Source organism: Oncorhynchus nerka, linkage group LG23 (assembly GCF_034236695.1).
Source record: "Oncorhynchus nerka isolate Pitt River linkage group LG23, Oner_Uvic_2.0, whole genome shotgun sequence".
NCBI classification, from domain to species: domain Eukaryota; kingdom Metazoa; phylum Chordata; class Actinopteri; order Salmoniformes; family Salmonidae; genus Oncorhynchus; species Oncorhynchus nerka.
This window is the reverse complement of record NC_088418.1, coordinates 1,635,150-1,659,328: the sequence shown is the minus strand read 5'-3', so window position 1 is coordinate 1,659,328 and position 24,179 is coordinate 1,635,150. Positions and strand designations below refer to the sequence as shown.

The 24,179-nt window shown below is 44.1% G+C and overlaps 1 protein-coding gene across 3 annotated transcripts in view; it reads left to right on the top strand.

The window, feature by feature from the left end:
• The first annotated feature begins 9,867 nt into the window (after positions 1-9,867).
• The window catches only part of gpr137ba (G protein-coupled receptor 137Ba), a 114,198-nt gene continuing 99,886 nt past the window's right edge, over positions 9,868-24,179 (top strand). The window contains exons 1-3 of one of the 3 annotated variants that reach the window (XM_065007773.1): positions 9,870-10,340; positions 10,494-10,733; positions 15,553-15,602. In XM_065007773.1, coding sequence (XP_064863845.1) covers positions 10,329-10,340; positions 10,494-10,733; positions 15,553-15,602 — 302 coding nt within the window. In that variant the 5' untranslated portion in view covers positions 9,870-10,328. Of the gene's footprint in view, positions 10,734-15,552; positions 15,603-24,179 lie in introns of all 3 variants that reach the window. The other 2 variants (XM_065007771.1, XM_065007772.1) reach the window with 2 other exon arrangements.

Here is a 24,179-nt window from a genome sequence, read left to right as displayed (position 1 = left end):
AGAGTCAATGAGTAATGAATACCAGGCTATATACAAGGGGTTATCAGTACAGAGTCAATGAGTAATAATAACCAGGCTATATACAAGGGGTTATCAGTACAGAGTCAATGAGTAATGATAACCAGGCTATATACAAGGGGTTATCAGTACAGAGTCAATGAGTAATGATAACCAGGCTATATACAAGGGGTTATCAGTACAGAGTCAATGAGTAATGATAACCAGGCTATATACAAGGGGTTATCAGTACAGAATCAATGAGTAATAATAACCAGGCTATATACAAGGGGTTATCAGTACAGAGTCAATGAGTAATGGTAACCCGGCTATATACAAGGGGTTTCTTAGTACAGAGTCAATGAGTAATGGTAACCCGGCTATATACAAGGGGTTATCAGTACAGAGTCAATGAGTAATGATAACCAGGCTATATACAAGGGGTTATCAGTACAGAGTCAATGAGTGACGATAACCAGGCTATATACAAGGGGTTATCAGTACAGAGTCAATGAGTAATAATAACCAGGCTATATACAAGGGGTTATCAGTACAGAGTCAATGAGTAATGGTAACCCGGCTATATACAAGGGGTTATCAGTACAGAGTCTATGAGTAATGATAACCAGGCTATATACAAGGGGTTATCAGTACAGAGTCAATTAGTAATGAATACCAGGCTATATACAAGGGGTTATCAGTACAGAGTCAATGAGTAATGAATACCAGGCTATATACAAGGGGTTATCAGTACAGAGTCAATGAGTAATGAATACCAGGCTATATACAAGGGGTTATCAGTACAGAGTCAATTAGTAATGATAACCAGGCTATATACAAAGGGTTATCAGTACAGAGTCTATGAGTAATGATAACCAGGCTATATACAAGGGGTTATCAGTACAGAGTCAATTAGTAATGATAACCAGGCTATATACAAGGGGTTATCAGTACAGAGTCAATGAGTAATGATAACCAGGCTATATACAAGGGGTTATCAGTACAGAGTCAATGAGTAATGATAACCAGGCTATATACTATATACAAGGGGTTATCAGTACAGAGTCAATGAGTAATGATAACCAGGCTATATACAAGGGGTTATCAGTACAGAGTCAATGAGTAATGATAACCAGGCTATATACAAGGGGTTGTCAGTACAGAGTCAATGAGTAATGATAACCAGGCTATATACAAGGGGTTATTAGCAACTAGTTAATTAGTAATGATAACCAGGCTATATACAAGGGGTTATCAGTACAGAGTCAATGAGTAATGATAACCAGGCTATATACAAGGGGTTATCAGTACAGAGTCAATGAGTAATGATAACCAGGCTATATACAAGGGGTTATCAGTACAGAGTCAATGAGTAATGAATACCAGGCTATATACAAGGGGTTATCAGTACAGAGTCAATGAGTAATGAATACCAGGCTATATACAAGGGGTTATCAGTACAGAGTCAATTAGTAATGATAACCAGGCTATATACAAGGGGTTATCAGTACAGAGTCTATGAGTAATGATAACCAGGCTATATACAAGGGGTTATCAGTACAGAGTCAATGAGTAATGATAACCAGGCTATATACAAGGGGTTATCAGTACAGAGTCAATGAGTAATGAATACCAGGCTATATACAAGGGGTTATCAGTACAGAGTCAATGAGTAATGAATACCAGGCTATATACAAGGGGTTATCAGTACAGAGTCAATGAGTAATAATAACCAGGCTATATACAAGGGGTTATCAGTACAGAGTCAATGAGTAATGATAACCAGGCTATATACAAGGGGTTATCAGTACAGAGTCAATGAGTAATGATAACCAGGCTATATACAAGGGGTTATCAGTACAGAGTCAATGAGTAATGATAACCAGGCTATATACAAGGGGTTATCAGTACAGAATCAATGAGTAATAATAACCAGGCTATATACAAGGGGTTATCAGTACAGAGTCAATGAGTAATGGTAACCCGGCTATATACAAGGGGTTTCTTAGTACAGAGTCAATGAGTAATGGTAACCCGGCTATATACAAGGGGTTATCAGTACAGAGTCAATGAGTAATGATAACCAGGCTATATACAAGGGGTTATCAGTACAGAGTCAATGAGTGACGATAACCAGGCTATATACAAGGGGTTATCAGTACAGAGTCAATGAGTAATAATAACCAGGCTATATACAAGGGGTTATCAGTACAGAGTCAATGAGTAATGGTAACCCGGCTATATACAAGGGGTTATCAGTACAGAGTCTATGAGTAATGATAACCAGGCTATATACAAGGGGTTATCAGTACAGAGTCAATTAGTAATGAATACCAGGCTATATACAAGGGGTTATCAGTACAGAGTCAATGAGTAATGAATACCAGGCTATATACAAGGGGTTATCAGTACAGAGTCAATGAGTAATGAATACCAGGCTATATACAAGGGGTTATCAGTACAGAGTCAATTAGTAATGATAACCAGGCTATATACAAGGGGTTATCAGTACAGAGTCTATGAGTAATGATAACCAGGCTATATACAAGGGGTTATCAGTACAGAGTCAATTAGTAATGATAACCAGGCTATATACAAGGGGTTATCAGTACAGAGTCAATGAGTAATGATAACCAGGCTATATACAAGGGGTTATCAGTACAGAGTCAATGAGTAATGATAACCAGGCTATATACAAGGGGTTATCAGTACAGAGTCAATGAGTAATGATAACCAGGCTATATACAAGGGGTTATCAGTACAGAGTCAATGAGTAATGATAACCAGGCTATATACAAGGGGTTGTTAGTACAGAGTCAATGAGTAATGATAACCAGGCTATATACAAGGGGTTATTAGCAACTAGTTAATTAGTAATGATAACCAGGCTATATACAAGGGGTTATCAGTACAGAGTCAATGAGTAATGATAACCAGGCTATATACAAGGGGTTATCAGTACAGAGTCAATGAGTAATGATAACCAGGCTATATACAAGGGGTTATCAGTACAGAGTCAATGAGTAATGATAACCAGGCTATCTACACGGGGTTATCAGTACAGAGTCAATGAGTAATGATAACCAGGCTATATACAAGGGGTTATCAGTACAGAGTCAATGAGTAATGATAACCAGGCTATATACAAGGGGTTATCAGTACAGAGTCAATGAGTAATGATAACCAGGCTATATACAAGGGTTTATCAGTCCAGAGTCAATGAGTAATGATAACCAGGCTATATACAAGGGGTTATCAGTACAGAGTCAATGAGTAATGATAACCAGGCTATAAACAAGGGGTTGTCAGTACAGAGTCAATGTGCAGGGTCACGAGGTAATTGATAACTATGAATAAAGTGACAGATAGGTAACAGTAGCATCAGTGTATGTGAATGTGGTGTAAAGTTAGTGCAAATAGGATGAATATAGATTAACTGTTTAACTAACTATTTAACTAACGATTTAACTAACTATTTAACTAACGATTTAACTAACTATTTAACTAACTATTTAACTAACGATTTAACTAAGGGGGGTTGACACTTCACACCCTGTCATAACTTACAGAAGGAGACTTTATCTCCCCCTCCAGTATTTGACTCAAGGAATGTTCTTTGTTTCACAGACAGTTTTCCCAGCAAAGCTCTAACGGTCAAACGTGAATACCGGAACAATAATTCTAACATAAGAATGTGGGGTATTGTCAGTGGGGAGCTAATGTCATACTGGGTTTTATTTTGTGATGTCATTAAAAAGGTTATCAAGGAAATACTGTAACTTGAAAAGCATTTACACTACAGGTATGAAGTCTCCATCCTTAACGTTGTGCATATAATATGAACAATTCTGACATTATTTTTTAAAGATAGGAATGTGATTTTAGGAGGTATAAGAGAATCTATCTCTTATAAATTGTGCCACGCCCCGAAAAGGTGTCAGACTGACGAGGTGAAGAAATAAACTCAGAAGAATCTCAAATATAAAATATATTTGGATTTGTTTAACACTTTTTTGGTTACTATATGATTCCATATGTGTTATTTCCTTGTTTTGATGTCTTCACTATTATTCTACAATGTAGAAAATTGTCCAAATAAAGTAAAACCCTTGAATGAGTAGGTTTGTCCAAACTTTTGACTGGTATTGTTTATATGCATGCTAACATATTTGGCAATAATTATATCCAGCGTTTTACCATTGCACCATTTGATGTACAGTCACTTTCACTGAGGTTCGGGAGTGTGATAGAGTTCACAGCAGCTGATGTCTCATCATGATTGGTTATTCCCCATCATTTTCAACATTGTCAATGAGCGTCATCATCTTTCCTTTGTGGTACCTCAAACTGTCTTGACTACCAGCTGAGATAAACTTTCAGGGGCTGATTTCACTCCTGGCGCAGACGTTGTCTGGACAGTGTTTTAACATCAACCTACTCTGAGCTGGGAAGCTGTTGTTGTTGTTGTTGTTTTTAAGCAGGTTTTAACAGGATTCCTAGAGCCTTTTCTGAGATGGTTTGTGAGACTCAAGAGTAGGATATTATTTTAAATAACATCAATCAAAGCCAAGATGCTGAGCTTGTTTACAGTCACTGTGGCTAAATAGTGAAGTTGAAACGTTATGGTGACGTTGGAACCCCTGTGATTGAGTTGACATCATTCTGAGGTCATGTCTTGTAACGGTCAGCCAGTTATTTATGAGTCGCCAAGGCACCATGTTGCCTGGGAACCAGTCCACTCCCAATTTGTGTTGTTGAATCAACGTTGTTTCCACGTCATTTCAACAACAACTAAATCTATGTGATGACGTAAATGTGGAAAACTGATAGGATTTTCAAAAAATGGATCGAAAACTGTGGACACAAGGGCAAAATCTCTCTCTCTCTGTATCTCTCCCGTTCTCTCTGTCTCACTCTCTCTCTCCCGTTCTCTCTGTCTCATCTCTCCCGTTCTCTCTGTCTCTCTCTCCCGTTCTCTGTCTCACTCTCTCCCGTTCTCTGTCTCTCTCTCCCGTTCTCTCTGTCTCACTCTCTCCCGTTCTCTCTGTCTCTCTCCCTCCCTCTCCCGTTCTCTCTCTCTCTCTCTCCCGTTCTGTCTCTCTCTCTCCCTCTCCCGTTCTCTCTGTCTCTCTCTCTCTCCCTCCCTCCCGTTCTCTCTGTCTCTCTCTCTCCCGTTCTCTGTCTCTCATCTCTCCCGTTCTCTGTCTCTCTCTCCCTCCCTCTCTCCCGTTCTCTCTGTCTCTCTCTCCCGTTCTCTCTCTCTCTCCCTCCCTCCCTCTCTCCCGTTCTCTCTGTCTCTCTCTCTCTCCCGTTCTCTGTCTCTCCCTCTCCCGTTCTCTCTGTCTCTCCTCATGTTTTTGTTGGACCACAGCCGTTGTCTTGTTTATAAATGCAACATTAAAGAGGAAGGGTGCAGATAAACACCCCCCCCATTGTCCCAAATGGTAACCTATTCCCTATATAGTCCTTTTGGACTCTGGTCTAAAGTAGTGCTCTAGATAGGGAATATGGTGAGGGCCCTGGTCAAAGTAGTGCACTAGATAGGGACATATGGTATCTTCCTGTCAACACAGTTAGTAGACAGTAGAGACACATGATTTTGCACAGTATGAGTCACATCCGTTGTGCAAATCTAAGAGATGTCACAATTCTTCAGTGAACAACTGGAAAATACTTGATAAATATAGTGTATGTGATTCTTTATTAACCTGCATAGAGCCAATCAGAACAGAACTGCTCTCTTTACAGTTCTGGATGTCCTAACAGTATGTACATAAAACGGGTAATCCCTCTTAACAGAAACTATCGATGCCAAATGCTATTCCCTATATAGTGCACTACTTTTGACCAAGGCCCAAAGAGCCAGAACCTAAAATGAACGCCTGCCACCTTCCAAATGTGTGTAGTAGGTCTTGGCATTGGCTTCTACAGTGTGAGCGTTTCATACAATAGTCAAATCAAGTATGGCCACATGTACGCGTTGTGATGTATAGGTAAATAAATGCTGAAGTGGCTGTTTTCTCAGTATTTGTGTCGTTTTGTTTCATGCTGGTAACGAACAAAGAATGTGAATCCTAACGTTATAGTTATCCCGCAGCAACACTGTGAGTTACGTGTTGAAAGACTCGTTTTTAGAAGCAATGTGTGCAGGCATAAAAGTTGGTCTAATTTACTCGAAACTCTACTTAAGTGAGACTTTGTCCCTGTGTTTCTATTTACATAGTCTTCTTCATAAGCTAGGTTGCTGTTCGCCGTTTAGGTTTCCTTCCACTGCTAGCGAAGAGATAATGTCGCACACTTGAGGACGACACAGTCAATCTGCGAGGTAACCTTAAAGGGGCAGCTGAGCATGTTCCTCTGGGATATTCTGGTTAAAACACTAAGGTACATAATATTCAATTACATTGAGAAAAATACCACATTACTTCTTACTAGTAATACATGTATTGTATTAGAAACATTACGAAGCATGCTCATCTGTTTTTTTGTATTTCTTTGTGTAATTATATATTTTGGCTGGTAAAAACACGGCTGGTATATATCTTATATCTAACTGCCCCAGTGGCCGGTATATATCTTATATCTAACTGCCCCAGCGGCTGGTATATATCTTATATCTAACTGCCCCAGCGGCTGGTATATATCTTATATCTAACTGCCCCAGCGGCTGGTATATATCTTATATCTAACTGCCCCAGCGGCTGGTATATATCTTATATCTAACTGCCCCAGCGGCTGGTATATATCTTATATCTAACTGCCCCAGCGGCTGGTATATATCTTATATCTAACTGCCCCAGCGGCTGGTATATATCTTATATCTAACTGCCCCAGCGGCTGGTATATATCTTATATCTAACTGCCCCAGCGGCTGGTATATATCTTATATATAACTGCCCCAGTGGCTGGTATACTAAACAGTTTGTTTGAGGCCGTGCATAGGGCCCTTTTATAGTAGTGCACATGCATACGCACATGATAACATACACACTATACACACACATACACATGGATTATGTGTTGTAGATATGTAGAGTAGGGGCCTGAGGGCCCACACTTAATGTGTTGATAAATACGTTGTGAATGTATTGTAAAGTTTTTAAAAATTGTATAACAGACTTAATTTTGCCGGACCCCAGGAAGAGTAGCTGCTGCCTTGGCAGGAACTAATGGGGATCCATAATAAACCCCAGGAAGAGTAGCTGCTGCCTTGACAGGAACTAATGGGGATCCATAATAAACCCCCAGGAAGAGTAGCTGCTGCCTTGGCAGGAACTAATGGGGATCCATAATAAACCCCAGGAAGAGTAGCTGCTGCCTTGGCAGGAACTAATGGGGATCCATAATAAACCCCCAGGAAGAGTAGCTGCTGCCCTGGCAGGAACTAATGGGGATCCATAATAAACCCCAGGAAGAGTAGCTGCTGCCTTGACATGAACTAATGGGGATCCATAATAAACCCCAGGAAGAGTAGCTGCTGCCTTGACAGGAACTAATGGGGATCCATAATAAACCCCAGGAAGAGTAGCTGCTGCCTTGGCAGGAACTAATGGGGATCCATAATAAACCCCAGGAAGAGTAACTGCTGCCTTGGCAGGAACTAATGGGGATCCATAATAAACCCCAGGAAGAGTAGCTGCTGCCTTGGCAGGAACTAATGGGGATCCATAATAAACCCCAGGAAGAGTAGCTGCTGCCTTGACAGGAACTAATGGGGATCCATAATAAACCCCAGGAAGAGTAGCTGCTGCCTTGGCAGGAACTAATGGGGATCCATAATAAACCCCAGGAAGAGTAGCTGCTGCCTTGGCAGGAACTAATGGGGATCCATAATAAACCCCAGGAAGAGTAGCTGCTGCCTTGGCAGGAACTAATGGGGATCCATAATAAACCCCAGGAAGAGTAGCTGCTGCCTTGACATGAACTAATGGGGATCCATAATAAACCCCAGGAAGAGTAGCTGCTGCCTTGACAGGAACTAATGGGGATCCATAATAAACCCCAGGAAGAGTAGCTGCTGCCTTGGCAGGAACTAATGGGGATCCATAATAAACCCCAGGAAGAGTAGCTGCTGCCTTGGCAGGAACTAATGGGGATCCATAATAAACCCCAGGAAGAGTAGCTGCTGCCTTGGCAGGAATTAATGGGGATCCATAATAAACCCCAGGAAGAGTAGCTGCTGCCTTGGCAGGAACTAATGGGGATCCATAATAAACCCCAGGAAGAGTAGCTGCTGCCTTGGCAGGAACTAATGGGGATCCATAATAAACCCCAGGAAGAGTAGCTGCTGCCTTGGCAGGAACTAATGGGGATCCATAATAAACCCCAGGAAGAGTAGCTGCTGCCTTGGCAGGAACTAACGGGGATCCATAATAAATACAATTACAAAAAATACGAAGGGAAAGTGCCAATTGGTAGGGAGACCTTGAGTGTCTATACGAGCGCAGGAAAATTAATGACCAGGGCCTCATTAATGCTGTCTGTCGTCTGAGCAATGAACGTTTCTGAGACAGTAAACATTTACTGACCGAGTCAAAGGTAATTTAAACTGACCCGTAGACCATGACTGTCCTGACATTCACATGCCCCTGTCGTCCTGTGACAGGAAAATATACCAACCATAACAAACCCTGCTCCTGCTAGCGTTCTGTATTCTCTGGACAGCCCAAAGCACTCTGGGTTGGAGAGAGACCCTCCAGCTAGCACAGTCCCCTGGTCCGAGTTCCCCTGCTCCTGGTCATGCCTCTGGAATTCATCTGGCCGGTTTCCCGGACACATTAAGTCTAGTCCTGGAGAGCAGCTTAGACTGAGTCAGTACAGAAACCTGAAAGCAAAGTAGGTTCTATGTAATGAATGTTCTACTGCAACCACAATATAACCGGAATCACACAAACAGAGAGACATAAGAGCACAACAAATACATGTTTGGTTGGCTTCGTCAAACAAAATATTATCTTCATGATGTTTAAGCCATCCGATCTGGGGCAGCTCCGAGTTCAGTCAGTCAGTTGTGGGAAGCTCCAGTCCCAGGGGAGTTCAGTCGGTTAGTGGTTGGAAGCTCCAGTCCCAGAGGAGTTCAGTCAGTAGTGGGAAGCTCCAGTCCCAGGGGAGTTCAGTCAGTGGTGGGAAGCTCCAGTCCCAGAGGAGTTCAGTCGGTGGTTGGAAGCTCCAGTCCCAGGGGGGTTCGTTCAGTCAGTGGTGGGAAGCTCCAGTCCCAGGGGGGTTCGTTCAGTCTGTGGTTGGAAGCTCCAGTCCCAGAGGAGTTCAGTCAGTGGTGGGAAGCTCCAGTCCCAGGGGAGTTCAGTCAGTTAGTGGTGGGAAGCTCCAGTCCCAGGGGAGTTCAGTCGGTTAGTGGTGGGAAGCTCCAGTCCCAGGGGAGTTCAGTCGGTTAGTGGTGGGAAGCTCCAGTCCCAGGGGAGTTCAGTCGGTTAGTGGTGGGAAGCTCCAGTCCCAGAGGGGTTCGTTCAGTCAGTGGTGGGAAGCTCCAGTCCCAGGGGTTCAGTCAGTATGTGGTGGGAAGCTCCAGTCCCAGGAGTTCAGTCATTGGTTGGAAGCTCCAGTCCCAGAGGTTCAGTCAGTCAGTGGTGGGAAGCTCCAGTCCCAGAGGTTCAGTCAGTCTGTGGTGGGAAGCTCCAGTCCAGGGTTAAAGGTACAGTAGCCTGCGTCAGCTGAGTACGTAGCGTATAGCGTAATGAACCAGGGAATGGATTGCCCTCTTCCTCTCTCCCCACTTCTCTTCTCTCTCTAAACTCAAAGTCCAGCACAGCCTACTGTACTGTAACTGTGGCTTCCTGCCCACAGACCCAGCCTCCAGCCTGTCGCCTGATAAACACCTCATTCTCCACACAGATCATGTGCCTCAGCGTTCAGCCACTGGCTCGGCTCTCCTCTCCCTGCTGCAGGAAGTCTAGCTTGTTATTCTTTTTACCCCCCTCCTCCACCTCTCCTCTTCTCCTCCATTCACCCTCCATTCTTTTATTTCCTCTTAGAGCCTGACACCCCCATTCACTCACACCATTTCTCTCTGCGCATTCGCTCTCTCTGCCTCCTGCTCTGTTAGGCGAAAGAGAGAGAGCTGTGTCTGTGTTGTCGTGCTGTAGCCCAGGCTGAAAGAGAGAGACAGAGGCTCGTGAGAGGAGGAACCGTCACTACAGTGCACCGAAGGAGAGGAAGAGAAGGAAGAAAGAAGAGGAGGAAAGGAGAGGCCCCCACTGTACCTAGGAGATCCAGGGAAAACCCTGGTAAAACCAGCCAGGGAGAGAAGGAGAGGCCCCCACTCTACCTAGGAGATCCAGGGAAAACCAAGTGAGAACCAGCCAGACCAGGTGGTCATGGAGACCCAGGTGAGGGATCTATCCCTCCTGTCTCCCCTGGGTACCAACGAGTCCCTCCCTCCCCCCACCTTGACCCCGGCTGTACCCCCTTACGTGAAGCTAGGTCTCACTGTGGTCTACACTGTCTTCTACTCCCTGCTGTTCCTCTTCATCTATCTACAGCTGTGGATGGTGCTGCGCTACAAACACAAGAGGTTCAGCTACCAGACAGTGTTTCTCTTCCTGTGTCTGCTGTGGGCTGCGTTGAGGGCCGTCCTCTTCTCCTTCTACTTCAGAAACTTTGTGACAGCCAACACACTGGGACCATTCCCCTTCTGGCTGCTCTACTGTTACCCTGTATGCCTGCAGTTCTTCACCCTCAGCCTCATGAACCTCTATTTCGCACAGGTGAGTTTAGCACAGGTGAGTCAGTACACCCTGTCTCTGTGTGGATCCTGCCTCTGTTTTAGCACATGTGAATGTAGTCCATGTGAAATAGCTAGCTGGTTAACTATGGCGCACTGGTAGCAAATCTATCGATATCGTGCAGTGACGTCAACTGTGACTCAAGAATGGGTGTTGTGTGCCGACGGCCTCTGTTTTCTGCTCTGGGCAGACAGGAAGCAACACTGTTACAAGTGGAGCAGATCCACATGTATGAGACCAGTCACGTTGTAGGTTGTTGAGGCCAGAGATGAGACCATAGCTGTGTTATAAAACCCATACCAACATACTATATACTATTAGCAGTGGCGACCCACAGTTTTGCATGTTATTTTGGCATCAATACGTGTCACATATCAGTTTGCAAATAATGTTTAAAAAATCATCAACATAATTGAGTCAATAAAGCCACCTGCGGACTTGGTCTCTTCTTTGCTTTCCTGACTGAGGCAGCTCCTAAATGCAGGTGTTTCAGCCTAGCTCAGTGCTTTCCTGCCTGACTGAGGCAGCTCCGAAATGCAGGTGTTTCAGCCTAGCTCAGTGCTTTCCTGCCTGACTGAGGCTGCTCCGAAATGCAGGTGTTTCAGCCTAGCTCAGTGCTTTCCTGACTGAGGCAGCTCCGAAATGCAGGTGTTTCAGCCTAGCTCAGTGCTTTCCTGACTGAGGCAGCTCCGAAATGCAGGTGTTTCAGCCTAGCTCAGTGCTTTCCTGACTGAGGCAGCTCCTAAATGCAGGTGTTTCAGCCTAGATCAGTGCTTTCCTGCCTGACTGAGGCAGCTCCGAAATGCAGGTGTTTCAGCCTAGATCAGTGCTTTCCTGACTGAGGCAGCTCCTAAATGCAGGTGTTTCAGCCTAGCTCAGTGCTTTCCTGCCTGACTGAGGCAGCTCCGAAATGCAGGTGTTTCAGCCTAGATCAGTGCTTTCCTGACTGAGGCAGCTCCTAAATGCAGGTGTTTCAGCCTAGCTCAGTGCTTTCCTGACTGAGGCAGCTCCTAAATGCAGGTGTTTCAGCCTAGCTCAGTGCTTTCCTGACTGAGGCAGCTCCTAAATGCAGGTGTTTCAGCCTAGATCAGTGCTTTCCTGACTGAGGCAGCTCCTAAATGCAGGTGTTTCAGCCTAGCTCAGTGCTTTCCTGACTGAGGCAGCTCCTAAATGCAGGTGTTTCAGCCTAGCTCAGTGCTTTCCTGACTGAGGCAGCTCCTAAATGCAGGTGTTTCAGCCTAGATCAGTGCTTTCCTGCCTGACTGAGGCAGCTCCGAAATGCAGGTGTTTCAGCCTAGATCAGTGCTTTCCTGACTGAGGCAGCTCCTAAATGCAGGTGTTTCAGCCTAGCTCAGTGCTTTCCTGCCTGACTGAGGCAGCTCCGAATGCAGGTGTTTCAGCCTAGATCAGTGCTTTCCTGACTGAGGCAGCTCCTAAATGCAGGTGTTTCAGCCTAGCTCAGTGCTTTCCTGCCTGACTGAGGCAGCTCCGAAATGCAGGTGTTTCAGCCTAGATCAGTGCTTTCCTGACTGAGGCAGCTCCTAAATGCAGGTGTTTCAGCCTAGATCAGTGCTTTCCTGACTGAGGCAGCTCCTAAATGCAGGTGTTTCAGCCTAGCTCAGTGCTTTCCTGCCTGACTGAGGCAGCTCCGAAATGCAGGTGTTTCAGCCTAGATCAGTGCTTTCCTGACTGAGGCAGCTCCTAAATGCAGGTGTTTCAGCCTAGCTCAGTGCTTTCCTGCCTGACTGAGGCAGCTCCGAAATGCAGGTGTTTCAGCCTAGATCAGTGCTTTCCTGACTGAGGCAGCTCCTAAATGCAGGTGTTTCAGCCTAGCTCAGTGCTTTCCTGCCTGACTGAGGCAGCTCCGAAATGCAGGTGTTTCAGCCTAGATCAGTGCTTTCCTGACTGAGGCAGCTCCTAAATGCAGGTGTTTCAGCCTAGATCAGTGCTTTCCTGACTGAGGCAGCTCCTAAATGCAGGTGTTTCAGCCTAGCTCAGTGCTTTCCTGCCTGACTGAGGCAGCTCCGAAATGCAGGTGTTTCAGCCTAGATCAGTGCTTTCCTGACTGAGGCAGCTCCTAAATGCAGGTGTTTCAGCCTAGATCAGTGCTTTCCTGACTGAGGCAGCTCCTAAATGCAGGTGTTTCAGCCTAGATCAGTGCTTTCCTGCCTGACTGAGGCAGCTCCTAAATGCAGGTGTTTCAGCCTAGATCAGTGCTTTCCTGACTGAGGCAGCTCCTAAATGCAGGTGTTTCAGCCTAGCTCAGTGCTTTCCTGACTGAGGCAGCTCCGAAATGTTGGGTAGTTAGTTAGATAACATATGAGGCTGAATGAACTGTTTCGCTGCCAGACAAGGCTCCGCTGATAGTGTAGCAATGGTAAGGTGTTCGGACTGCTGTTGGGACAGCTTTATGTAGGTCCTAACAGTTTGTGGGCACCGTTTGTCACCGTTATAGTGCAATGAATGTTTTGTTTAGTGTTGTGTTGTGTAGTGGCTTTGCTGGCATAAAAATAAAAATAAAGTGTTTGCCTCACCAAGATTTACATGCTAAATCCCCTGACTATTAGTTAATTTTAGTATACTGTAAATGAACGGTATTCTTTCAGCTGAGCGTACTAGCTTCACCTGTCTACCTGAAGTTGATGCTGTTGCTATGCAACCTCTTGCTAGCTTGTTAGCATAACAAATGGCTAGCTAGACATTTTACGACTTTGGCTATGTTCGTAAATTCACTCTGGATTGCCAGAATGCGCTCTGGGCGTTTGTAAATTCAAAGCGTTGTCAGATTGCCCTTAGGTAAATTCAGAGCGTTCAGAACGCACACTGGACGCTCTGTGGCCAAGGAGTAGGGTTGATCTGAGCATTCTGACCTCACAATGGCAGTCAAGCACCCAAGCTAACTGGCTAACCTGCTAACTACTTCCAGACACAAATGAGAGAACACCCCACTCTGACCATGTTACTCTCCCTAGCAGAGCTGGTTAGGCTGTTTTCATGTTATCCAGAGCGTTGGTGACTGTAACTGTGCCGCTGGCAAGAATTTAATTCATATTTTTTGCAGACCTTACTGACACCGGCCATATTAAACGGGTGTTGAGCGTTCAGGAATTCAGCAGTTATTCTGCGCTCTGGCAGAACAAGTCTCTGAAATCAGAGTAGATAGCCAGAGTGAATTTACAAACGCACCCGAATGTCCATTGAGAACGCACAACAACTATACCACTTAGCTAAGAATGACGTAAATAATCATGTCAATAAACATTGGGTAGTTAGTTAGATAGCATATAGTTAATATACTGGCAAGTTCGATGTATTAGTAGACAACTAGCGTTAGGTAGCTAGCTAACATAGCGGTAATATACATACTGATTACTGCTGTAATGATATGCTTTGCGGATCATAAGGACAGCGTAGCTAACAAACTGTCAGCCAACAAAATAATGTGTAACTTATTTGAAAAGTCATTACAGTATTACATTACTCAACATTTTGTTAACATTTGTAATAATTAGCTCTCGTTGCATATTTTCATTTGTAATAATTAGCTCTCGTTGCATATTTTCATTTGTAATAATTAGCTCTCGTTGCATATTTTCCGCCATTTTCTTCAAATCTGAAAATGTTGTGAAGCCACACCCATTTTCTGAAGAATTGCATTATGGGCCATAAAAGCAAGGAAATGTGTCCAATGCTTGTATACTTCGTATTTTGGCAGATGTAGTACAACATCAGGGAACCTTTAGCATACTAATTATATCCATACTATGACTAATAAGCATACGACATAGTACATACTCATTTTACATCACAAATAGTACGGTTAGTGCGTCACTATGCGTATTTGAACACAGCTCATGTCTCTCTGAGAGGTAAGGGGTCAGAGGTCAGGGGGTGAAGGCCACCATTTGGCACATCAGTCAAACACAGACGCCGGAGCAAAGAGCTGCAACATAGTGTTGTCTAGTTTAGGATTTGTTCAAAGCTTGGCTTGTGAAACGCTCCATAAACTGAATTAGACTACAGAACACTTTACGATTCATCATTGTGCTGCTCAGACTGGAGTCCTATTGTGGCTAAAGGACCTGCTCAGACTGGAGACGTTTGGTGGGAGAGAAAGAGTTGGGATGAGATGTTTGGTGGGAGAGACAGAGAGTTGGGATGAGATGTTTGGTGGGAGAGACAGAGAGTTGGGATGAGATGTTTGGTGGGAGAGAAAGAGAGTTGGGATGAGATGTTTGGTGGGAGAGAAAGAGAGTTAGTTTGAAGACTAGGAACAACATCCTACAACAGAAGCATTACTTGTATCAGTCAGTGGCTCCAGCAGATGTCAGTGGCTCTAGCAGATGTCAGTGGCTCTAACAGATGTCAGTGGCTCTAGCAGATGTCAGTGGCTCTAGCAGATGTCAGTGGCTCTAGCAGATGTCAGTGGCTCTAACAGATGTTAGTGGCTCTAACAGATGTCAGTGGCTCTAGCAGATATTAGTGGCTCTAGCAGATGTCAGTGGCTCTAGCAGATATTAGTGGCTCTAGCAGATGTCAGTGGCTCTAACAGATGTCAGTGGCTCTAGCAGATATTAGTGGCTCTAGCAGATGTCAGTGGCTCTAGCAGATATTAGTGGCTCTAGCAGGGTCAAGAGACACTCCAACTGGTATTGCTGAACCCAGAGGTTTCAAAGGAATGTTTGGTGTCTTTAGGACAGAGAGAAAGCAGAAGTGAGAAAGCCTTGTTTTTTCTAGTCCCTTTCAACAGAGAAACACAGAACATGCGATACAGTAGAATATATATGAGGTTTAAAGGACGTTTGTCTTTCTACAGGTTGTGTTCAAGGCAAAATCGAAACATGCACCAGAGCTTCTGAAATACAGGTACGATTTAATAAACACTAAGCACCATTCAACATACAATAATGTTCCATCCTACCAACACTATGCGTACTAAAGTATGTGGACACCCCCTCTAAATGACTGGATTCGGCTATTTCAGCCACACCAGTTGCTCACAGGTGTATAATATCGAGCACCCAGCCATGCAATCTCCATAGACAAACGTTGGCAGTATAATGGCCTTACTGAAGAGCTCAGTGACGTTCAACGTGGCACCGTCATAGGATGCCACCTTTCCAACAAGTCAGTTCGTCAAATTTCTACCCTGCTAGAGCTGCCCCCCGGTAAACTGTGAGTGCTGTTATTGTGAAGGGGAAACATCTAGGAGCAACAACGGCTCAGCCGCGAAATGGTAGGCCACACGAGCTCACAGAACGGGACCACCGAGTGCTGAAGTACGTAGCCCGTAAAAATTGTCTGTCCTAGGTTGCAACATTCACTACTGAGTTCCAAACTGCCTCTGGAAGCTTCATGAAATGGGTTTCCATGGCCGAGCAGCCGCACACAAGGCTAAGATCACCATGCGCAATGCCAAGCGCTGGCTGGAGTGGTGTACAGATCACCACCATTGGACTCTGGAGCAGTGGAAACGCGTTCTCTGGAGTGATGAATCACGCTTCACCATCTGACAGACAAATCTGGGTTTGGCGGATGGCAGGAGAACAGTACCTGCCCCAATCCATAGTGCCAACTGTAACGTTTGGAGGAGGAGGAATAATGGTCTGGGTCTGTTTTTAATGGTTCAGGCCCCTTAATTCCTGTGAAGGGAAATCTTAACGCTACAACATAAAATGACATTCTAGACAATTCTGTTGCAACAGTTTGGTGAAGGCCCTTTCCTGTTTCAGCATGACAATGCCCCCCGTGCACAAAGCGAGGTCTATAAGGAAATGGTTAGTTGAGATCAGTGTGGAAGAACTTGACTGGCCTGCACAGAGCCCTAACCTCAACCCCATCGAACACCTTTGGTAAGAATTGGAACGCTGACTGCGAGCCAGACCTAATCGACCAACATCAGTGCCCTAATATTCCTGTGAACTAATGCTCTTGTGGCTAAAACGAAGCAAGTCCCCACAGCAATGTTCCAACATCTAGTGGAAAGCCTTCCCAGAAGAGTGGAGGCTGTTATAGCAGCAATGTTCCAACATCTAGTGGAAAGCCTTCCCAGAAGAGTGGAGGCTGTTATAGCAGCAATGTTCCTACATCTAGTGGAAAGCCTTCCCAGAAGAGTGGAGACTGTTATAGCAGCAATGTTCCTACATCTATAGTCCCTCTGTCCTCTGAACCTTACTGTTCTATACTCTATAGACCCTCTGTCCTCTGTCTTCTGAACCTTACTGTTCTATACTCTATAGACCCTCTGTCTTCTGAACCTTACTGTTCTATACTCTATAGTCCCTCTGTCCACTGAACCTTACTGTTCTATACTCTATAGTCCCTCTGTCCTCTGAACCTTACTGTTCTATACTCTATAGTCCCTCTGTCCTCTGTCCTCTGAACCTTACTGTTCTATACTCTATAGTCCCTCTGCCCTCTGAACCTTACTGTTCTATACTCTATAGTCCCTCTGTCCTCTGAACCTTACTGTTCTATACTCTATAGACCCTCTGTCCTCTGAACCTTACTGTTCTATACTCTATAGACCCTCTGTCTTCTGAACCTTACTGTTCTATACTCTATAGACCCTCTGTCCTCTGAACCTTACTGTTCTATACTCTATAGACCCTCTGTCCTCTGTCCTCTGTCTTCTGAACCTTACTGTTCTATACTCTATAGTCCCTCTGTCCTCTGAAACTTACTGTTCTATACTCTATAGTCCCTCTGTCCTCTGTCCTCTGAACCTTACTGTTCTATGCTCTATAGTCCCTCTGTCCTCTGAACCTTACTGTTCTATACTCTATAGTCCCTCTGTCCTCTGAACCTTACTGTTCTATACTCTATAGTCCCTCTGTCCTCTGTCCTCTGAACCTTACTGTTCTATACTCTATAGTCCCTCTGTCCTCTGTCCTCTGAACCTTACTGTTCTATACTCTATAGTCCCTCTGTCCTCTGTCCTCTGAACCTTACTGTTCTATACTCTATAGACACTCTGTCCTCTGAACCTTACTGTTCTAGACTCTATAGACCCTCTGTCTTCTGAACCTTACTGTTCTATACTCTATAGACCCTCTGTCCTCTGAACCTTACTGTTCTATACTCTATAGACCCTCTGTCCTCTGTCTTCTGAACCTTACTGTTCTATACTCTATAGACCCTCTGTCCTCTGTCTTCTGAACCTTACTGTTCTATACTCTATAGTCCCTCTGTCCTCTGAACCTTACTGTTCTATACTCTATAGACCCTCTGTCCTCTGAACCTTACTGTTCTATACTCTATAGTCCCTCTGTCCTCTGAACCTTACTGTTCTATACTCTATAGACCCTCTGTCCTCTGTCTTCTGAACCTTACTGTTCTATACTCTATAGTCCCTCTGTCCTCTGAACCTTACTGTTCTATACTCTATAGTCCCTCTGCCCTCTGAACCTTACTGTTCTATACTCTATAGTCCCTCTGTCCTCTGAACCTTACTGTTCTATACTATATAGTCCCTCTGTCCACTGAACCTTACTGTTCTATACTCTATAGTCCCTCTTCCCTCTGAACCTTACTGTTCTATACTCTATAGTCCCTCTGTCCTCTGAACCTTACTGTTCTATACTCTATAGTCCCTCTGTCCTCTGTCCTCTGAACCTTACTGTTCTATACTCTATAGTCCCTCTGCCCTCTGAACCTTACTGTTCTATACTCTATAGTCCTTCTGTCCTCTGAACCTTACTGTTCTATACTCTATAGTCCCTCTGTCCTCTGAACCTTACTGTTCTATACTCTATAGTCCCTCTGTCCACTGTCCTCTGAACCTTACTGTTCTATACTCTATAGTCCCTCTGTCCTCTGTCCTCTGAACCTTACTGTTCTATACTCTATAGTCCCTCTGTCCTCTGTCCTCTGAACCTTACTGTTCTAGACTCTATAGACCCTCTGTCTTCTGAACCTTACTGTTCTATACTCTATAGACCCTCTGTCCTCTGAACCTTACTGTTCTATACTCTATAGACCCTCTGTCCTCTGTCTTCTGAACCTTACTGTTCTATACTCTATAGACCCTCTGTCCTCTGTCTTCTGAACCTTACTGTTCTATACTCTATAGTCCCTCTGTCCTCTGAACCTTACTGTTCTATACTCTATAGACCCTCTGTCCTCTGAACCTTACTGTTCTATACTCTATAGTCCCTCTGTCCTCTGAACCTTACTGTTCTATACTCTATAGTCCCTCTGTCCACTGAACCTTACTGTTCTATACTCTATAGACCCTCTGTCTTCTGAACCTTACTGTTCTATACTCTATAGTCCCTCTGTCCACTGAACCTTACTGTTCTATACTCTATAGTCCCTCTGTCCTCTGAACCTTACTGTTCTATACTCTATAGACCCTCTGTCCTCTGTCTTCTGAACCTTACTGTTCTATACTCTATAGTCCCTCTGTCCTCTGAACCTTACTGTTCTATACTCTATAGTCCCTCTGCCCTCTGAACCTTACTGTTCTATACTCTATAGTCCCTCTGTCCTCTGAACCTTACTGTTCTATACTATATAGTCCCTCTGTCCACTGAACCTTACTGTTCTATACTCTATAGTCCCTCTGCCCTCTGAACCTTACTGTTCTATACTCTATAGTCCCTCTGTCCTCTGAACCTTACTGTTCTATACTCTATAGTCCCTCTGTCCACTGTCCTCTGAACCTTACTGTTCTATACTCTATAGTCCCTCTGTCCTCTGTCCTCTGAACCTTACTGTTCTATACTCTATAGTCCCTCTGTCCTCTGTCCTCTGAACCTTACTGTTCTATACTCTATAGACACTCTGTCCTCTGAACCTTACTGTTCTAGACTCTATAGACCCTCTGTCTTCTGAACCTTACTGTTCTATACTCTATAGACCCTCTGTCCTCTGAACCTTACTGTTCTATACTCTATAGACCCTCTGTCCTCTGTCTTCTGAACCTTACTGTTCTATACTCTATAGACCCTCTGTCCTCTGTCTTCTGAACCTTACTGTTCTATACTCTATAGTCCCTCTGTCCTCTGAACCTTACTGTTCTATACTCTATAGACCCTCTGTCCTCTGAACCTTACTGTTCTATACTCTATAGTCCCTCTGTCCTCTGAACCTTACTGTTCTATACTCTATAGTCCCTCTGTCCACTGAACCTTACTGTTCTATACTCTATAGACCCTCTGTCTTCTGAACCTTACTGTTCTATACTCTATAGTCCCTCTGTCCACTGAACCTTACTGTTCTATACTCTATAGTCCCTCTGTCCTCTGAACCTTACTGTTCTATACTCTATAGACCCTCTGTCCTCTGTCTTCTGAACCTTACTGTTCTATACTCTATAGTCCCTCTGTCCTCTGAACCTTACTGTTCTATACTCTATAGTCCCTCTGCCCTCTGAACCTTACTGTTCTATACTCTATAGTCCCTCTGTCCTCTGAACCTTACTGTTCTATACTATATAGTCCCTCTGTCCACTGAACCTTACTGTTCTATACTCTATAGTCCCTCTGCCCTCTGAACCTTACTGTTCTATACTCTATAGTCCCTCTGTCCTCTGAACCTTACTGTTCTATACTCTATAGTCCCTCTGTCCTCTGTCCTCTGAACCTTACTGTTCTATACTCTATAGTCCCTCTGCCCTCTGAACCTTACTGTTCTATACTCTATAGTCCTTCTGTCCTCTGAACCTTACTGTTCTATACTCTATAGTCCCTCTGTCCTCTGAACCTTACTGTTCTATACTCTATAGTCCCTCTGTCCACTGAACCTTACTGTTCTATACTCTATAGTGTCTCTGTCCTCTGTCCTCTGTCTTCTGAACCTTACTGTTCTATACTCTATAGTCCCTCTGTCCTCTGAACCTTACTGTTCTATACTCTATAGTCCCTCTGTCCTCTGAACCTTACTGTTCTATACTCTATAGACCCTCTGTCCTCTGTCTTCTGAACCTTACTGTTCTATACTCTATAGACCCTCTGTCCTCTGTCTTCTGAACCTTACTGTTCTATACTCTATAGTCCCTCTGTCCTCTGAACCTTACTGTTCTATACTCTATAGACCCTCTGTCCTCTGAACCTTACTGTTCTATACTCTATAGTCCCTCTGTCCTCTGAACCTTACTGTTCTATACTCTATAGTTTCTCTGTCCTCTGTCCTCTGTCTTCTGAACCTTACTGTTCTATACTCTATAGTCCCTCTGTCCTCTGAACCTTACTGTTCTATACTCTATAGTGTCTCTGTCCTCTGTCCTCTGTCTTCTGAACCTTACTGTTCTATACTCTATAGACCCTCTGTCCTCTGGTCTCTGAACCTTACTGTTCTATACTCTATAGACCCTCTGTCCTCTGAACCTTACTGTTCTATACTCTATAGTCCCTCTGTCCTCTGATCCTTACTGTTCTATACTCTATAGTCCCTCTGTCCTCTGTCTTCTGAACCTTACTGTTCTATACTCTATAGTCCCTCTGTCCTCTGAACCTTACTGTTCTATACTCTATAGTGTCTCTGTCCTCTGTCCTCTGTCTTCTGAACCTTACTGTTCTATACTCTATAGACCCTCTGTCCTCTGTCTTCTGAACCTTACTGTTCTATACTCTATAGTCCCTCTGTCCTCTGTCTTCTAACCTTACTGTTCTATACTCTATAGTCCCTCTGTCCTCTGAACCTTACTGTTCTATACTCTATAGTCCCTCTGTCCTCTGTCTTCTAACCTTACTGTTCTATACTCTATAGACCCTCTGTCCTCTGAACCTTACTGTTCTATACTCTATAGACCCTCTGTCCTCTGTCCTCTGAACCTTACTGTTCTATACTCTATAGTCCCTCTGTCCTCTGAACCTTACTGTTCTATACTCTATAGACCCTCTGTCCTCTGAACCTTACTGTTCTATACTCTATAGTGTCTCTGTCGTCTGTCCTCTGTCTTCTGAACCTTACTGTTCTATACTCTATAGTCCCTCTGTCCTCTGAACCTTACTGTTCTATACTCTATAGACCCTCTGTCCTCTGTCCTCTGAACCTTACTGTTCTATAATCTATAGACCCTCTGTTCTCGGAACCTTACTGTTCTAGACTCTATAGTCCCTCTGTCCTCTGAACCTTACTGTTCTATACTCTATAGTCCCTCTGTCCTCTGAACCTTACTGTTCTATACTCTATAGACCCTCTGTCCTCTGAACCTTACTGTTCTATACTCTATAGACCCTCTGTCCTCTGAACCTTACTGTTCTATACTCTATAGTCCCTCTGTCCTCTGTCTTCTGAACCTTACTGTTCTATACTCTATAGACCCTCTGCCCTCTGAACCTTACTGTTCTATACTCTATAGTCCCTCTGTCCTCTGAACCTTACTGTTCTATACTCTATAGTCCCTCTGTCCACTGAACCTTACTGTTCTATACTCTATAGTCCCTCTGTCCTCTGTCTTCTGAACCTTACTGTTCTATACTCTATAGTCCCTCTGTCCTCTGTCTTCTGAACCTTACTGTTCTATACTCTATAGTCCCTCTGTCCACTGAACCTTACTGTTCTATACTCTATAGACCCTCTGTCCTCTGTCTTCTGAACCTTACTGTTCTATACTCTATAGTCCCTCTGCCCTCTGAACCTTACTGTTCTATACTCTATAGTCCCTCTGTCCTCTGAACCTTACTGTTCTATACTCTATAGACCCTCTGTCCTCTGAACCTTACTGTTCTATACTCTATAGACCCTCTGTCCTCTGTCTTCTGAACCTTACTGTTCTATACTCTATACTGTCTCTGTCCTCTGTCTTCTGAACCTTACTGTTCTATACTCTATAGACCCTCTGTCCTCTGAACCTTACTGTTCTATACTCTATAGACCCTCTGTCCTCTGAACCTTACTGTTCTATACTCTATAGACCCTCTGTCCTCTGAACCTTACTGTTCTATACTCTATAGACCCTCTGTCCTCTGAACCTTACTGTTCTATACTCTATAGTGTCTCTGTCCTCTGTCTTCTGAACCTTACTGTTCTATACTCTGTAAACCCTCAGTCCTCTGTCTTCTGAACCTTACTGTTCTATACTCTATAGTCCCTCTGTCCACTGAACCTTACTGTTCTATACTCTATAGTCCCTCTGTCCTCTGTCCTCTGAACCTTACTGTTCTATACTCTATAGTCCCTCTGTCCACTGAACCTTACTGTTCTATACTCTATAGACCCTCTGTCTTCTGAACCTTACTGTTCTATACTCTATAGACCCTCAGTCCTCTGTCTTCTGAACCTTACTGTTCTATACTCTATAGTCCCTCTGTCCACTGAACCTTACTGTTCTATACTCTATAGTCCCTCTGTCCTCTGTCCTCTGAACCTTACTGTTCTATACTCTATAGTCCCTCTGTCCTCTGAACCTTACTGTTCTATACTCTATAGTCCCTCTGTCCACTGAACCTTACTGTTCTATACTCTATAGTCCCTCTGCCCTCTGAACCTTACTGTTCTATACTCTATAGTCCCTCTGTCCTCTGAACCTTACTGTTCTATACTCTATAGTCCCTCTGTCCACTGAACCTTACTGTTCTATACTCTATAGTGTCTCTGTCCTCTGTCCTCTGTCTTCTGAACCTTACTGTTCTATACTCTATAGTCCCTCTGTCCTCTGAAACTTACTGTTCTATACTCTATAGTCCCTCTGTCCTCTGTCCTCTGAACCTTACTGTTCTATGCTCTATAGTCCCTCTGTCCTCTGTCCTCTGAACCTTACTGTTCTATACTCTATAGTCCCTCTGTCCTCTGAACCTTACTGTTCTATACTCTATAGTCCCTCTGTCCTCTGTCCTCTGAACCTTACTGTTCTATACTCTATAGTCCCTCTGTCCTCTGTCCTCTGAACCTTACTGTTCTATACTCTATAGTCCCTCTGTCCTCTGTCCTCTGAACCTTACTGTTCTATACTCTATAGACACTCTGTCCTCTGAACCTTACTGTTCTAGACTCTATAGACCCTCTGTCTTCTGAACCTTACTGTTCTATACTCTATAGACCCTCTGTCCTCTGAACCTTACTGTTCTATACTCTATAGACCCTCTGTCCTCTGTCTTCTGAACCTTACTGTTCTATACTCTATAGTCCCTCTGTCCTCTGTCCTCTGAACCTTACTGTTCTATACTCTATAGTCCCTCTGTCCTCTGAACCTTACTGTTCTATACTCTATAGACCCTCTGTCCTCTGTCTTCTGAACCTTACTGTTCTATACTCTATAGACCCTCTGTCCTCTGTCTTCTGAACCTTACTGTTCTATACTCTATAGTCCCTCTGTCCTCTGAACCTTACTGTTCTATACTCTATAGACCCTCTGTCCTCTGAACCTTACTGTTCTATACTCTATAGTCCCTCTGTCCTCTGAACCTTACTGTTCTATACTCTATAGTCCCTCTGTCCACTGAACCTTACTGTTCTATACTCTATAGACCCTCTGTCTTCTGAACCTTACTGTTCTAG